Raw genomic sequence first — 17,736 nt, 5'->3', positions numbered from 1 at the left:
TTGTGCTTTGTCATATTTGAAAGAAAAGACTTTACGGTTGACAAACCCTAAACAAGTTACAGCTCTTTAGAAGTTTCTCCCATTTCGCCCGATTGTGTTTATCCACAAGCCGCCTGATGCGCAACTTTATGTGCCTAATTTGAGGGTTGCCAGGATCTTGCTGTCTCACAGGGTCTCTCCCTCCAGCGGAAATAAAGCGAGCCGATGCGGACTCAATATCTTGCGATAAGCACGTTTCCCTCGACAGTTGTGGCCCAGTGTACTCAGTAGGAAAAATTATCATTGTTTGTTCACACCTATCCCACACAGGTATTTAAAGATTATAAAAGTAAATAGACTATTGGATGGATCGTCAGTCACCGACAAATGAGAGCATCTTCTTGCTTTTTTTTCGCTTTCAGCGGACTTTTGTTAATAATTTATTTAAAAAAATATATATGTAAGTCGGGTGAGGAGGCACTGTGACAGCACGCATATACCAACACATATGGCAGCGCAAACGTAAAACACTCAAGGCGAATAACGAGCGCACAGCCTGAGTAAATTAGCTAGGAGAAAATCTAATAGCGAGCGGACAAGTCAGTCGTAATCAGCCGTCGACCAAAGCAGCCGTCGTTACTATAATTATTCGCTGTACCAACCTACTTTAATTGTAATCCACTTTAAAACATAACTTTAATTGTACTTATTTTTGAATACTCAACTTTGAATTGAATAATAAACGTTATTAATTGCATAACTTTACATTTGGGGGCTCAACCTGCCGAACCTTAATACAAATTGAATCAAACTTATGTAAGTTGCAGCCGAATTGAAGAACAATAGGCAAGCAGTGCAATAAAGTGAAGTTGGCAAAACAGTACTTCTACAGTTGCAGTTCAGTCGCAAAAAAAAAAAGGGTCGTTGATCGGTCAAAAAAAATTCCGTTCAACGCATATGACTCGTGCTAGTCGCCAAAGCGCAGGCGATTCAAAAAACACCACCAAAGTCAAAAAGCAGACAAAGCAGGTAGAGGAAGTGAGACGGCGTTACAACACACGCTCAACAAAGCAGGCAACGAGGTGGAGAGAATACGCTCAGGCAGCTTCCAAGAAAGTCATGGCCGAAGCAGAGTAGCAGAAAGCAGTAAAAGAAGCAGCGGCAATGGCAGAACAAAACAAAACAGTGGAATGTAAGAATAATGAATTGCTACAACAGCTGGTGCAATTGCTTACATTGAAAATCCAAGCAGACGAAACAAAGCAGGCCGAAACCAAAATTACGGCAGAAAGTTTTGGCAAAATTATACCCGAATTTGATGGAGGAAATATGCCAGTGAAACACTGGTTTACTAACTTTGAATTAAACGCAGCTGCATACGGTTTGAACAATGTACAGAAGTACGTGCAAGCAAGGGCGAAAATGACGAAAACTGCGAAACTTTTTCTTGAATCGGTAGCTGTTTACGAATATGGTGCAATGCGCACAATGTTGGAAGACGAATTTGACAAGTCAAAAATGTGTAGTGCTGATGTTCACGCAGAGCTACGAGAACGGAAAAAACAAAAGAATGAGAGTTTCCACGAATATGTGCTGCAGATGAAGAAATTGGCTACACGTAGTAATATAGACACGCAGTCGGTGATTCGTTATATAGTTGGTGGACTGCAATTAAAAGACGAATTTAAATACAACCTTTGGAGCTGTAAGTCATATAAGGAATTGCAAGATCAATACGAAGTTTACGAGAAAATAGTTTTGCGGGAAAAAAGCAACAAAGAGCATAAAGGGCAAGTACACGTAAACGAGAAGCGTTCGCACATTTCAAGCGAAAAGAAAACACATTGCTTTAACTGTGGCGCTACGGATCATATGCGGAAAAATTGCCAAGCAGAAACAAAGTGTTTTCGTTGCAATAAAAGTGGGCATATGTCGAAAGACTGTCCAACTGTAGCTGCTGCTGTAAACCTGGTTCATAATTCGAAACGCTGTAAAAACATAAAGATTAACAACGTCGAAGTAAGCGGGTTAGTAGACACGGGCGCAGATATAACTATTATGAAAAAAAGTACATTCGACAAAGTTGGTGGAGATGTGCTGCAAACATATATGCAACAGCTTCGCGGCCTCGGTACTAAATCTACAAAACCAATTGGGTGTTTCGTTGCTGAAGTAGGTGTTGACGACTTACTGACGCAGCAAAACTTCATTGTAGTATCTGACAAAGACGTTATGTATGATGCGCTACTGGGTTACGATTTTATTTCGAAGTTCAACTTGGCGGCGACGGCAGATGGATATAAGTTTTCTCCGCTAAACGTGGGGGAAACTTATGATCATCTTAATCAGATAAGTATTTATAATGTAACCGACACAAATTCTCATGTTGATGTTCCTCCGCAGTACGAAGCCGAAATTCGCTCCTTGATTGCCAACTACAAGCCAGTCGATTATGTTGAGGAATGTCCAGTTGTATTGAAGATCATTCCGGATGGTAACGTTGTCCCGTTCAGGCACGCTCCAAGTCGCATACCATTCCACGAAGTTGAAGCAGTCAACAAGCAAATTGATGAGTGGCTTAGAGCTGGAATCATAAGACAGTCTACGTCCAACTTCGCCAGCCGCATGGTTATCGTGAAGAAAAAGGACGGTACGTGCCGCATTTGTGTGGATTTTCGAAAACTTAACTCGGCTGTGCTAAAAGATTGTTTTCCGGTCCCTATAATTGAGGACGTACTCGAAAAGTTGCAGAAGTCGAAATTTTTTACGGTTTTGGATTTGGAAAATGGGTTTTTTCACGTCCCCATTGAAGAGAGTAGCAAAAAATACACCGCTTTCACAACAACAAGGGGGCTTTGCGAATTTAATAGGGCTACGTTTGGCTTCTGCAACTCTCCCGCCGTTTTTATACGTTTCGTTAACTACGTCTTCCAGAATCTAATAAATAATAACGTATTAGACTTATATATGGACGATATTATCATTCACGCCAAAACAGCTGATGATTGTCTTCGTAAGACAAAGCTGGTTTTTGCAACGGCAGCAGAACACGGTTTGAAAATCAAATGGCCGAAATGCCATTTTATGCAGGCATCTGTAAGTTTCCTGGGTCACTTTGTTAAAGATGGATGCGTGTGGCCAGGCAAAGAGAAAACGGATGCGGTTAATAAGTTTGCAATCCCAAAAAATGTTAAGGCCGTGCAGTCGTTTTTAGGCCTAACGGGATTTTTTCGAAAGTTCATTAAGGGATACTCACACATCGCCAGACCATTAACAAATCTACTACGTAAAGACTCTGTGTTTGCTATCGGTCCAGCTGAAGTCGAAGCTGTACAAACGCTGAAAAATTGTTTGACTAAAGAGCCAGTACTAAGGTTGTACAACAGAAATGCAAAGACTGAGGTACATACAGATGCGTCGAAGGATGGTTTCGGTGCAACACTATTGCAATGGTATAGCGGCCAGCTATACCCAGTGTACTTCTGGAGCAAAAAGTCGAGGGGGGCAGAGGCGCGACAGCACAGTTATGTTTTGGAAGCGAAGGCGGTATACCTCGCTTTTAAAAAGTTTCGTCACTACCTGTTGGGCATTCATTTTAAGCTAGTGACTGATTGCGCGGCGTTCAAACAAACGTTAAGTAAAAAGGATGTACCCCGAGAAGTTGCCTCGTGGGTGGTTTATTTGCAAGACTTCGACTTTAGTGTAGAACACCGAGCAGGCGAAAGGTTAAAGCACGTTGATTGCCTCAGTCGATACCTACAGCAGGTTATGATAGTAGCGTCGGAGTTGGCGGCTCGTATTAAAAAAGCACAGCAAGAGGATACAATGACTAAAGCAATCGCAGATCTACTGGATAGCCGACCATACGGAGCTTTTAAAATAAAAGGTGGGCTGTTATATAAAAATATTGAGGGTAACGATCTTTTGGTGGTTCCAAAGCAGATGGAAAAAGAAATTATTGTCGATGCTCATAATGTTGGTCACTTTGCGGTGCAAAAAACTATGCATGCTATACAACAAAATTATTGGATACCACACCTGGAACAAAAAGTTACGCAGGTAATCAACAATTGTGTGAAATGTATCATTTATAATAAGAAGTTGGGTAAAAAAGAGGGTTATCTGCACGTAATTGATAAAGGTGACCAACCATTGCATACGTTGCATATTGACCATCTGGGACCAATGGACGCTACCTCAAAGCAGTATAAATATATCTTGGCAATCGTCGACGCGTTTACCAAATTTGTGTGGCTGTACCCCACAAAGAGCACAGGTTGCGAAGAAGCGGTTCAGAAGCTGGAGTCATGGTCTGCGGTTTTTGGAAACCCCGCACGCATAGTTACCGATAGAGGTGCCGCGTTCACGGCACATATGTTTTCCGAGCACGTAAAGGAGAGGGGTATTGATCACATCTGGAGCACTACCGGGGTCCCACGTGGAAACGGACAGATCGAAAGAGTGAATCGAACGGTTATGTCGATTATTGCAAAGCTTTCGGCAGAAGAACCTGCAAAATGGTTCAAGTTAGTTCCAAAAGTACAGCAAGCTATTAATTCACATACTCATGCGTCTACAAAGCGGCCGCCGTTTGAACTTATGTTTGGTGTCAAAATGAACCACACATGCAGTGATCAGATACAACTTTTACTCGAGCAGGAGCTATATGATGCATACGACGAAGGGCGGCACAATTTGCGGCAAGAGGCGAGGCACGAAATCGAGCGCGCTCAGAATCAATACAAAAAGCAGTTTGATAGCAAACGAAAGAAGGAATACGGGTACAAGATCGGCGATTTAGTAGCAATACGACGCACGCAGTTTGTAGCCGGACGAAAGCTGGCTAGCGAATATCTCGGACCGTACGAAATCACACAAGTTAAACGAAATGGCCGGTTCAACGTTAGAAAGGCGGCAGATGTAGAGGGGCCCTGTAATACGTCCACGAGTTGCGATAATATGAAACTTTGGAAGTATACAGTCAACAACGAAGAGCTTTTGTAAGTCGGGTGAGGAGGCACTGTGACAGCACGCATATACCAACACATATGGCAGCGCAAACGTAAAACACTCAAGGCGAATAACGAGCGCACAGCCTGAGTAAATTAGCTAGGAGAAAATCTAATAGCGAGCGGACAAGTCAGTCGTAATCAGCCGTCGACCAAAGCAGCCGTCGTTACTATAATTATTCGCTGTACCAACCTACTTTAATTGTAATCCACTTTAAACCATGACTTTAATTGTACTTATTTTTGAATACTCAACTTTGAATTGAATAATAAACGTTATTAATTGCATAACTTTACATATATACATACACAATTTTTCCTACTGGGTGCACTTGATAAGATGGTTGTACCTTTTTATTAAATAAATACAAATCCAAAGTATACTTGGGATTGTTTGTAGTATCGTTTCAGGATTTTAACGAATTCCGCGGGAATAGTCATTCCTCTATATTTTATTCGAATTTCAAACATTTTCTTTGCGTCTCTTTCCCAAGTTGCGGTATTGCTGGACATTAGAAACAGGAACTATTTCATTGTTTTCTTAGCTTGATTTCCTTTAACAACACCTTAGTAAACGAAGAGTCGGTTAAATTCAAATTTGCAAGTTTATGAGGGATTTTCAAGCGACCTCTAAATATAAGTTTTTCTAAGCCGTCTTATGTCAAGCTTTATCTTCTACAACAAATAATTGAAATCTTGATTAAAATCAGCAATACGAGGCTTTTTTAGTTGGAAACACTTCTGTGTTTCTGAGCAATTTTTCTATAAAATACAGCCACTATGCGTCCGTCATAAAATTTGAATGAAAACACATACAAACATACAAAAACGTGGCTGCCACAAACACATACATATATATTTGATATCGTTGTTGTTTACCTGTTCAATACAATTCACCAGTTCACAAAATGTAAGCACTGCGCTATACCCTCTAACGTAATGGCAGTCAAATAAAAATGCGGGATGTGTCCGCAGATTGAGTAGACGCGTCAGCGTTTCAATACATGTATTAAGTGATTCTTCCCTTAGCAGCGCTGCCACTCTGCTCATATTCGCCGTCGGCGTGCCGCATGCATACTGCAATTCTCAATATTTCGCGCCGCTACCTCTCACCCACTTCTTTCATAAGCAATTCATGAATGAGCGCTCGAAGATATGAATGAATTGTTTAGTCGTTGGTTGTCGCTTTGCCTTCTTCGAATGCTTGCTTGTTGGCGTGTTGTACCACCTTTCAATCTGCTACCCGCTCTTAATCTTCGTTCATATGTATAAACACAGCGAAAGAGGTACTGTGTGGATGTACATTTGTATGTAATTTGTTTAAAGCGGTTGCTCATTACGCTGCCAGCTGCTGTTGCTGCTTCCGTCTCTGTTTCTGTCTCTGCCTCTACTAGCGCACAGCATCCCATATTTGTTTTGTGTTAAATTTTTTTCTGAGTTCTAAACGAACTTGAGGCGTGGATGTGGCTATATGTATTTATAATCGTTTCTTTTTTATCTCGAAGCTGTTGTTTGTATTGTATATGTATGTGTAGATTTACTGTGCTAGTGACTGGTGGTTATACAAAATACCAGCTCGCTTTTGCGCAGCCGTAAAATGTACATTAACAGAGTTGCCAGCTGTTAATGGAAATTTATGTCCTACAGATAAGTCGCACATTGCTTAAGATCATAATTTTAAAGCTCTCAATAGTGGCTGGCACCGTCACTATTACTCCTACTACCATCGCACGCTGCGCTCCGCGCCTTTCCTCTTTGTGACATGTAATACCAGTTGGTTTTATAGGGGAAGGTTGGAAGTTGGAAGAGAAGTTTTCACTTTTAAAGATGTGGTAGGTAGCCATTTTCAGGGCTACTACGATAGCCGTGTTTTTTTTTACACGCGTATACGTTTCGTTTGCGCGTGAAAAAAACGCCTATCCTCGCTTAGATAATGCTTAGGAGACCCATCTAGCGGCCGTGGCTAAACAACTAGCTACAGCAACAGGGTGTACCGAAAAGCGGAGACACAGCGCTCTGATGGCCATAGGGTATAACATATAGCGGAATCAGTTGCGATGAATTGTGGACACACATAGAATACATAGAATTAGTGTAGAGGGTGAAACAAAGACACATATTTCAGTTACATCTGAGTATAATGCGTATTGAAATTTAGTAGGACAAATTTATGCGCAGCAATTTCAGAGGTGTATTTAAAGTTTGTCGCTTAGCAGTCCATATAAAGTTTAAGCGTAAACGGATATACGCGTGTTAAAAAACACGGCTGATGTTGTGCTTTCTGACTTATCATAGAAGGAAGTCTTATAGGCGTTGTCACTTTAAAGCGATATGCTTGTTTGAGTAGTGACAGAATATTTGAAGAGTGATGCGGATTTTCCAATACTTTATCGGATAAGAGCCTAGTACTGTCGAGTACAAGAAAGTGCGGTACTAGTATAATGCCGAACTGCAGGAGTTGTTGTGGTTGTTGTTGTTGTAGCAATAAGAACACTTCCCGATGTTGATTGCCCTTTGTCGTATATAGCGCGGTACGTTCCGGTAACAGGCATCATTAAGGTACTATCCCGACCATCTCCAGGAGTCACTGTTATTGATAAAAAAAGCCACTGAAGATGGCACGACTTTGAAACCGGTTTATATCTTAACTAAATTTAACAAGGTGGACAACAATTGGCACTGAACATAGTAAAACGCCGAAACCGATTCGTCAGCAAATCAAAATTTTATGTATACAAAGAAAAAGAGCACTGAAGATGACACAACGCCCAAACCTTGTATCTCCAAAATAAATTTGACGATAATGAACGGAAAATTACACTGAAGATGGCCTGACGTTGAAATCGGTTTGTCGACGAATCAAATTTTACCAAAGTGTACTGAAAAATACATTGAAGTTGGCCCAACCCCGACAACAGTTCATCTGCAAATCAACTAACGTCGAAACCGCTTTTCCTCCATATTTGAATAGCACAACGTCGATACTGGTTTGCCTGCATATTTGACATAACAGAACCAAAAGAGGCGTTGAGAATAGTACAACGTCGGAACCCGTCTGCCTCCAAACCAAATTTTAGCGGCGAAATACATTGAAGATGGCACAATGCCTTGATTGGTTTATCTACAGAGAGCGAAGAAGTACACTGAAGATGGCACAACGCCGGTTTGTCTGCAAATCAAAAATTGTAAAGCTTCGGAAGTCTGAACATGGAATGGGCTGCGGACGAATATATGCACCCGAATGTATTAAGCTTCCGACAGATACAACTCCATACGTGATGTTCTTGCCCAAAAGATTGATAAATAGTTTCATTAAGACCGAATTTCCCCCACCTCTGAAAAGTAACACCGAGTCCGCGATTTTCAATTCCCTCTACAAAAAAATATCGTAGGATCACCGCTGGTTTAAAAAGAGGTCATTTCCGCACTTACAATTATCCCAAAGAGGTAACGTTTTGGATCAGCTGCTTGCAAGCAACCATGCTTTAAAAAAATGTCGTTTCATACGCGTGCGATTATCGCTTGGTGTCTTCTTCATCAACGGATCACACTTAACCGTATTTTTTGTTTCACGTCTTTCATCCAACCAAATCACACTAACACTTGGCCACAGCGGATGTCCAACAACTTTGCCGGTCACAACTACGTCTCCACTGCTGCTTCGTCTTCTGGTGCAAGTTCTGTTGTTAAGAATGTTGTTGTTAATGATTTTTTGCTTTAGCGTTGTTATTGCTTTCATGAATTTTTACCTCGGAGCTCTATTGAATCGTCTCTGTTCTGTAATCTGTTGAAGATGTTGTTGTTATTATTGCTATTGCTATTTTTGTGACTTGCTTATTTATCAGGTTGTACATTCATTCATTCACCAATGACCCAACGATCCGTTCGATCCGCTTCGATTACATGGGCACAATCGATTGATGTGCGCCTCTTGCTCAAGTCTTATCCCCATTCAACGTTATATTACTACGCGTATCCCCGCCTGTTTTTTCTTTCTTCTTTTGTCGTCTTATTGTTGTACGTTCTTGGTTTGTCATTTTTACTACAACCGGAAACTAGTTCCTTATGTTGTTGTCGTTGTTTGTTTATTCGTTTGGCTTCATCTTTGGTTTGGTTCATTCGCCGTTTCTTGTTATTTACGTGCTTTGTTTTTGTTGCTGATGTGTATTTTGCGAGTTTTTTCTTCAAGATTTTTGTTAAGTTATCGTTGTTGTTGTTCCTCGTTCTCGGCTAGCGTTATCTGTTGTGTTTTTTTTTTATTTGTTGTTGCTTTAATGGTCTTCTCCATTTCACACTTTTTGCCACATCAGTTTTGAAAATGCGCTGCGTTGCCGTCGCTGCCCTCGCTGCAGCTTCTGCCGTCCGTTGCCATCTTCATGCCCATCGCTGTAACCGTTGCTGTAGCTTCGCTTATTAGGCTCATACTTAGTCGTTTTGGTTGTAGACACTACAGCTATGGTCAAGATGGTGCCAGCTAGCACGAGTATCAATCACCCAAACAACGTCCGGTCCAGCACCGTCCAACCTGCCTCAACACTTTCGTCTCACTTTCAAGAATATTCTGGCCGCTACTGGTATGCTGGTGTCTTAACGAAGTGGTAATCATTACCTGTAGGAAAGAGAACGCCGAGAAACTACTTTTCCCTTTTTTGGTTGTTTTTTTTTTTTTTTATATGGAAATGAAACCCAAAAATTCCATTCCGGTTTTGGTTTTTGGATCTCGTTTTTCACTCACGATTTCGGTTTCGGTTACAATTTCGATTTTGAGCTCGGTTTCAGTTCCAGTTTAAGTGATTTCGATATCAGCAGTTTTTATACTCAGTTGAGCAGAGCTCACAGAGTATATTAACTTTGATAGGATAATGGTTGGTTGTACAGGTATAAAGGAATCGATATGCATATAGACTTCCATATATCAAAATCATCAGTATCGAAAAAAAATTTAATTCAGCCATGTCCGTCCGTCCGTTAACACGATAACTTAAGTAAATTTGGAGGTATCTTGATGAAATTTGGTGTGTAGGTTCCTGGGCACTCATCTCAGATCGCTATTTAAAATGAACGAAATCGGACTATAACCACGCCCACTTTTTCGATATCGAAAATTTCGAAAAACCCAAAAAGTGCGATAATTTATTACCAAAGACGGTTAAAGCGATGAAACTTGGTAGATGGGTTGACGTTATGACGCAGAATAGAAAATTAGTAAAATTTTGGACAATCGGAGTGGCACCGCCCACTTTTAAAAGAAGGTAATTTAAAAGTTTTGCAAGCTGTAATTTGGCAGTCGTAAAGATATCACGATGAAATTTGGCAGGAACGTTACTCCTATTACTATATATATGCTTAAAAAAAATTAGAAAAATCGGGGAACGACCACGCCCACTTAAAAAAAAATTTTTTTTAAGTCAAATTTTAACAAAAAAGTTAATATCTATACAGTATATAAGTAAATTATGTCAACATTCAACTCCAGTAATGATATGGTGCAACAAAATACAAAAATAAAAGAAAATTTCAAAATGGGCGTGGCTCCGCCCCTTTTCATTTAATTTGTCTAGGATACTTTTAATGCCATAATTCGAACAAAAACGTACCAATCCTTGTGAAATTTGGTATGGACTTAGATTCTAGGACGATAACTATTTTCTGTGAAAAAAGGCGAATTCGGTTGAAACCACGCCCAGTTTTTGTACACAGTCGACCGTCTGTCCTTCCGCTCGGCCGTTAACACGATAACTTGAGCAAAAATCGATATATCTTTAATAAACTTAGTTCACGTACTTATCTGAACTCACTTTGTATTGGTATAAAAAATTGGTAAAAAAAATCGATATCGAAAACTACGAAAAATGAAAAAATGTCATAATTCTATACCAAATATGAAAAAAAGGGATGAAACATGGTATGTGGATTGGTTTATTGACGCAAAATATAACTTTAAAAAAAACTTTGTAAAATGGGTGTGACACCTACCATATTAAGAAGAAGAAAATGAAAAAGTTTTGCAGGGCGAAATCAAAAGCCCTTGGAATTGTGGCAGGAAATTTGTTCGTGGTGTTACATATATAAATAAATTAGCGGTACGCGACAGATGATGTTCGGGGTCACCCTGGTCCACCTTTATGACGATATCTCGAAAAGTCGTCCACCAATAGAACTAAGGCCCACTCCCTTTTAAAACACTCATTAACACCTTTCATTTGATACCCATATCGTACAAACAAATTATAGAGTCGCCCCTGGTCCACCTTTATGGCGATATCTCGAAAAGGCGTCCACCAATAGAACTAAGGCCCACTCGCTTTTAAAATACTCATTAACACCTTCCATTTGATACCCATATCGTACAAACAAATTATAGAGTCGCCCCTGGTCCACCTTTATGGCGATATCTCGAAAAGGCGTCCATCAATAGAACTAAGGCCCACTCCCTTTTAAAACACTCATTAACACCTTTCATTTGATACCCATATCGTACAAACAAATTCTAGAGTCACCCCTGGTCCACCTTTATGGCGATATCTCTAAAAGGCGTCCACCAATAGAACTAAGGTCCACTCGCTTTTAAAATACTCATTATTACCTTCCATTTGATACCCATATCGTAGAAACAAATTCTAGAGTCACCCCTGGTCCACCTTTATGGCGATATCTCGAAAAGGCGTCCACCAATAGAACTAAGGCCCACTCGCTTTTAAAATACTCATTAACACCTTCCATTTGATACCCATATCGTACAAACAAATTATAGAGTCGCCCCTGGTCCACCTTTATGGCGATATCTCGAAAAGGCGTCCATCAATAGAACTAAGGCCCACTCCCTTTTAAAACACTCATTAACACCTTTCATTTGATACCCATATCGTAGAAACAAATTCTAGAGTCACCCCTGGTCCACCTTTATGGCGATATCTCGAAAAGGCGTCCACCAATAGAACTAAGGCCCACTCGCTTTTAAAATACTCATTAACACCTTCCATTTGATACCCATATCGTACAAACAAATTATAGAGTCGCCCCTGGTCCACCTTTATGGCGATATCTCGAAAAGGCGTCCACCAATAGAACTAAGGCCCACTCCCTTTTAAAACACTCATTAACACCTTTCATTTGATACCCATATCGTACAAACAAATTCTAGAGTCACCCCTGGTCCACCTTTATGGCGATATCTCTAAAAGGCCTCCACCAATAGAACTAAGGTCCACTCGCTTTTAAAACACTCATTATTACCTTCCATTTGATACCCATATCGTAGAAACAAATTCTAGAGTCACCCCTGGTCCACCTTTATGGCGATATCTCGAAAAGGCGTCCACCAATAGAACTAAGGCCCACTCCCTTTTAAAATACTCATTAACACCTTTCATTTGATACCCACTCCCTTTTAAAATACTCATTAACACCTTTCATTTGATACCCATGTCGTACAAACAAATTCTAGAGTCACCCCTGGTCCACCTTTATGACGATATCTCGAAAAGGCGTCCACCTATAGAACTAAGGCCCACTCCCTTTTAAAATACACATTAACACCTTTCATTTGATACCCATGTCGTACATACAAATTCTAGAGTCACCCCTGGTCCACCTTTATGGCGATATCTCGAAAAGGCGTCCACCTATAGAACTAAGGCCCACTCCCTTTTAAAATACTCATTAACACCTTTCATTTGATACCCATGTCGTACAAACAAAGTCTAGGGTCACCCCTGGTCCACCTTTATGGCGATATCTCGAAAAGGCGTCCACCAATAGAACTAAGGCCCAATCGCTTGTAAAATACTCATTAACACCTTTCATTTGATACACATGTCATACAAACACATTCCAGGGTTACCCTATGTTCATTTTCCTACATGGTGATTTTCCCTTATTTTGTCTCCATAGCTCTGAACTGAGTATGTAATGTTCGGTTACACCCGTACTTAGCCTTCCTTACTTGTTTTTTTGTAATAATTCCTGTGCCGGTTCCTATCTCGGTTTGGACCGGCTTTACGGTTTTGACTTCGGTTCCCAGTTTTGGTATTTGTCCCGGTTTCGGCACCGGCTTGGATTCGTTTTCTATCCATATTTGAATTCTATAACCTTCGCTCCGACTTCAACTGGAGTTACCCGTCTCCATTCCCAGTTTTGGTTTCCGTTCCTGCTTTTGTTTTCAATTCAGATAAGGATTTTCTGGAAGTTTTTGGTATCGGTCAAGAAAGTGTTTATATCGGAACCCGCCTATGGAAGCAGAAGTAGTGGGCGGCCCCCCACTCCGCTGGAAGTACCAGGTGGAAAACGATTTAAACTCCCTTGGTGTGACCAAGTGGCGCCGGTAGGCAGAGAGAATGAGCGACTGGTGCGCCTTGTTGGACGGCCCTAACCGTTTAAACGGTTAAACGCCAATCAAGTAAGTAAGCAAGTTTTGGAATCGGTCAGATTTGGTTCGAGTTTTCATTTCGTATATGAATTCGGATTAAGTGTAGCGCCAAGTTTGGTTTTTTCTCCTAGTTTCAGTCTCCTCGGTATCGACTCTAGCTTCACTTCCAGATATGGTTTCGGTCCAGTTTTTATTTCGTGTCCGGACTCTGGTTAAATTTCATTTACAGGTTTTTCGGTATCGCCCGATTTATGACCGATTCCGGCTCAATTTCGCTTCCAGTTTCAAGGATTTAGCTCGAGTTTTAATTTTTGGGCTGGATTCCGATTTTTTCAGTCCTGGTTTTGGTTGTGACCAGTCTCGGTCTCAAGTACGATTTCAGTGTTGGTTTCGGTCCAGGTTTCCCTGTTTTTATTTCGGTCCCGGATTCAGATTAAGTTTTGCTTGCAGTTTTCATTTCGGTCCAGGTTTCGGGCCCCTTTTTTTTACGTGCATTAATTGTGTTTCATTTACATTTTTTACATTTTTTTTCGATGCCCGCTCCGGTATCTTTGTGAACGGCTTCGGCCCTAATTTCGATTTCAGTATTGGTTTCGGTAAAAGTTTCGGTTCCAGTTTTCATTTCGTGTATAGATTCTGGTTATGCTTGGCTTCCAATCTAGTTTCATTGCCCTTTTTTCCGTTGCTGTAAGTCCGGAGTCGGTTTAAGTTTCTCTTTCAGTGACTTTTCATTTCGGGTACGCATTCGCTTACAGTTATGTTTACCCATCGGGTATCGGCTTCTTTTCGGTGAAACTTCTCCATCCGTGAGGATTTGGGGACGCGAAAACTGCGCCTGCAAGATAAGCAGGAGTCGGAATGGGCAGGTCAGCTTGACGATTGTGTTGGAGAAGTTACAAATTCAGGCAACCCCTTTAAAGGGTTGCACTACACAACCCCTTGAATCCCCCTTCTGCCACCACCACTACCACTACCACTACCGCACCCCCATTCACTCCCACTCTCTTAAACATGGGTGGAAGATTTTTGAGGCTTGCACTTCAATCTTCTGCTAAACTCTGGACAAAAAGCCCCACTTGTCAATTTTCTTTCTTAAACAAGTTTCGGATCTAATTATACCTAACCACCAAACCTCTATCCTAGAATAGGCTCAAACTGTCTTGCATTTCCTAGAGGGTTATCAATACATCCTCCGTTCTTTGTTTGTTATTTTTTACTTTTGGCGCACTTCACTAGCTCATTTGGAACTTGGCAAAAGCATCAAAAGCCTCACGGCTATGGATATGACTGTGAACCGATTCTCTCCAGCTGCGACTGTTGTCTTGGAATTTTGTTGTTGTTTATGGGCTTATGTAGATATGCGTTTGCATTTGTTTTAAATGTGCGCATGCCAAACCGGTCACAATAATAACAATAACAACACATCGTTGATGCTGTGCTGTATAATGGATGTATTAATGAATGAAAAACAGGAATAGTTTGGACGTCAAGAGCTTCCTGCCCGCGTGCTTAGATAGTCTCTGGATATATTATTTTTTTCCTGAATCAACTGCAGTGTCACTTTTTTACTTAATTACAAAACAAGATAAAAAAAAAATGGGGTATCAACCTTGTTTTCGTAACAGTATTTATTGAACTTGGTCTTGGCCGGTTTTGTTATGGATGGAAGTAGGTAATGTAAGATTATTTTAATGTTTGTGGTAATATGCGGGCTCAGTGCATATGTATGTTGTTGTTGGGGAGTAAAAATATACCTAGCAAAAAGAATATCAGTCACAGAGTTTCCTAGTACCAAGGATAAGCTCTTAAACTTCTACGAGACAAATTTCTGAATGCCTAGTGTTGTTTTGCGGGGCGCTCTATATGTACTTGATGACTAGATTGGCAAGGGTTTGCAGCCTCTATCGGGGTAAAAGTAGGTAAGTATCTCTGGAACATATTGCTAAGACAGCCTCGCTGTCAGAAGCAGGCGATTAGGTTTTAAAGTGTATGTTTAAGCCAAATCACCGCTACTTCTGTACTGATCGTAGCATTTAGAACAACACTCACTTTTTAACTAAGTATTTCACCCTTCTCTTGTAGAAGAGCCGCCTCCGCTAGCCAACTTTAATAGGTTGCCCCCATAGGTGTCAATCTTTTCCCCAAGGCGATCTTCCTTATAGTATCAGATGTTTCTGAGGGCTTGGTAGAAATCTATGGTGTCTGCAGCGATTCGAGGGGGGAATGTGAGGAAGGCCTAGATAGTTGAAGGACCATTACAATTTACACAGATGGCTCGACGTCGACGGCTGTAAAGACGAACTGGAGGGGAGTGCCACAAATTCCCCGAAAAAAAATCCCCAAACACAAAATCCCCAAAGAAAAAAAATCCCCAAATAAGTAATCCACAAAATCAAAATCCCCAAAGTAAAAATCCCCAAAATCAAAATCCCAGTGCTATGATAAACATCATGATCGTGTAAAAAATAGCAATATCTCTTTCCTCTTTCATTCATATTTATGTATGTATAACTATATATTCACGTTTTGGCAATACATATTTTTACTTATCCATATATAGGACTGCTAGTCGCTCTAATTCGAACAAGCTAACAGAAGCGTGTACTACGCAGAAGGACATCACCGTGGCGGTAGCCACTGGTTATACCACACACCCGGACTTGGCATGGCGTAGCCCAGGGTTATTTTTTATAAGCGCGGCCGAAGGCCGCCTATGCAGAAAGTTGGTATGGATTATTTGCCTTTTTTGGTCGCAGCGATTTTAAACCTAATTTGAATTTATTTCACACATAAAATGGGGATTTTGTGTTGGGGATTATGAGTTTGGGGATTTTGATTTTTAAGATTTTGATTTTGCGGATTTTGATTTTGGGGATTTTGATTTTGGGGCTAACGTGGTAGACCCGAACTGGAGCTGGATTTTACTCAAAGCATCGACAAAGATCGATACATTGGTGTTTGGGACTTTGCTGTCCTGTAGCAGTATTGCTGCTGTCGTACTGACTTCTTGGCACACGCAATGTCTTCGAGGCGAAGGTCTGTACGAAACAGAAAGCAGCTAGAGCACTGTTTTCTGACACCAATGTAACAATATTTGTTGACAGAAAGGCCGCTCTAAAGGCGTTCGAATCCAACTTGATAAGGTCGTTGGCATCTAAAAAATAATTTTCAGATGAAATGGCCGGAGGAAAGGGTCCGAAATGAACATAAACGAGGAGATATCCCAGGTATCATCTCCTGGGGAATATCGAGGAATTTTATTTTAGGGCAGCGTACTTGCTGTAGATCAATCGAGAGATCTGCGGTTGTCAAGGTACAGATGTCCACGGTTGGATAGGAAAGAAACAGTGAGAGTACTTAAAGGTGTCGTCATAGGTTATTGCGCTATTGCACCAGTACTCTGGCATTTCCGCACAACAACCAGCCCCCTCTGCGGAAGCTGTCAGGATGAGAAGGAAGAGGAGTCGACTAATCACTTTCTCTGCAGGAGTCCAGGACTGTAAACAGGGCGGCTCAGATTTCTGGGCGCACAGTTTTTCAACAGTCTGGCAAAGCTTGAGAAGGTGGATCTGTCGCTCTTACTTAAGTTCATCAGAGGAAGCAAATGGGTCGTTGGGAAATATTATGAAGTAACATGGTTGGCAGAACGTGCCGCCACCCTGCACTCATTGAGGGTATTAACAATGTACAAAAATGTCTCCAAGTGAAAGTGTGGCATAGATTTCATGCGAGTCTTATCACCTAGCCTTTTCGTTGGTAGCGGTTTTGATGTTATAGCTCCTAACCCAAACGATTAATCTGGGTACGGTATTTGGCTTTTGTTCGCCTCTTATGGCCGGTTATATTCCAAGCCCCTTAACCCACTAAATTAATTTAATAAACTAGCTAGAAAATGCTTATCTTAATTAAAATTTATTTCTCTTTTCAGGAAAAATGTATGCTGTAATTGGACGACGTCATGGAAAAATTCTCTCCGGCGATTTGACACAGGGCAGCGGTAATTTCTCAGTTATGGCCGTTTTACCAGTGATCGAGTCCTTCAACTTTGCACAGGAAATACGTAAACAAACCTCAGGATTAGCGTGTCCTCAATTAATGTTCAGTCATTGGGAGGTGAGTTAAAAAAACCGCATGAAATGAATATAATTTTTTCTTTAAAAATTATTAAAAAGGTATCAGTCATAAACTTTCCCAACAATAAACTAATTTATCCACATAACGAAATAAAGATTCGTTCTAATGTTATCCTCTTAACATCGCCATGAAATCGATTGTTTAATTTAAGTTTATTCATGCAACCAATTTGCTTTTTGCCACAGCTTAATTCAGCGCATTTATTGAGTTTAGTAAAGCTTCCGATCGCCAACTTTTTTAATAACC

At 40.8% G+C, this 17,736-nt stretch overlaps 1 protein-coding gene across 1 annotated transcript in view; it reads left to right on the top strand.

The window, feature by feature from the left end:
• LOC137253163 (elongation factor-like GTPase 1) overlaps positions 1-17,736 on the top strand; it is a 467,431-nt gene that overhangs the window by 338,558 nt on the left and 111,137 nt on the right. Inside the window, exon 8 of the mRNA XM_067789641.1 lies at positions 17,285-17,469. Within this exon, the coding sequence (XP_067645742.1) occupies positions 17,285-17,469 (185 nt within the window). The remainder of the gene's footprint in view (positions 1-17,284; positions 17,470-17,736) is intronic.

Source organism: Eurosta solidaginis, chromosome 5 (genome assembly GCF_040869045.1).
Source record: "Eurosta solidaginis isolate ZX-2024a chromosome 5, ASM4086904v1, whole genome shotgun sequence".
Lineage (NCBI taxonomy): Eukaryota > Metazoa > Arthropoda > Insecta > Diptera > Tephritidae > Eurosta > Eurosta solidaginis.
The sequence above is the reverse complement of the archived record's forward strand: the minus strand, read 5'-3'. Positions and strand labels throughout refer to the sequence as shown.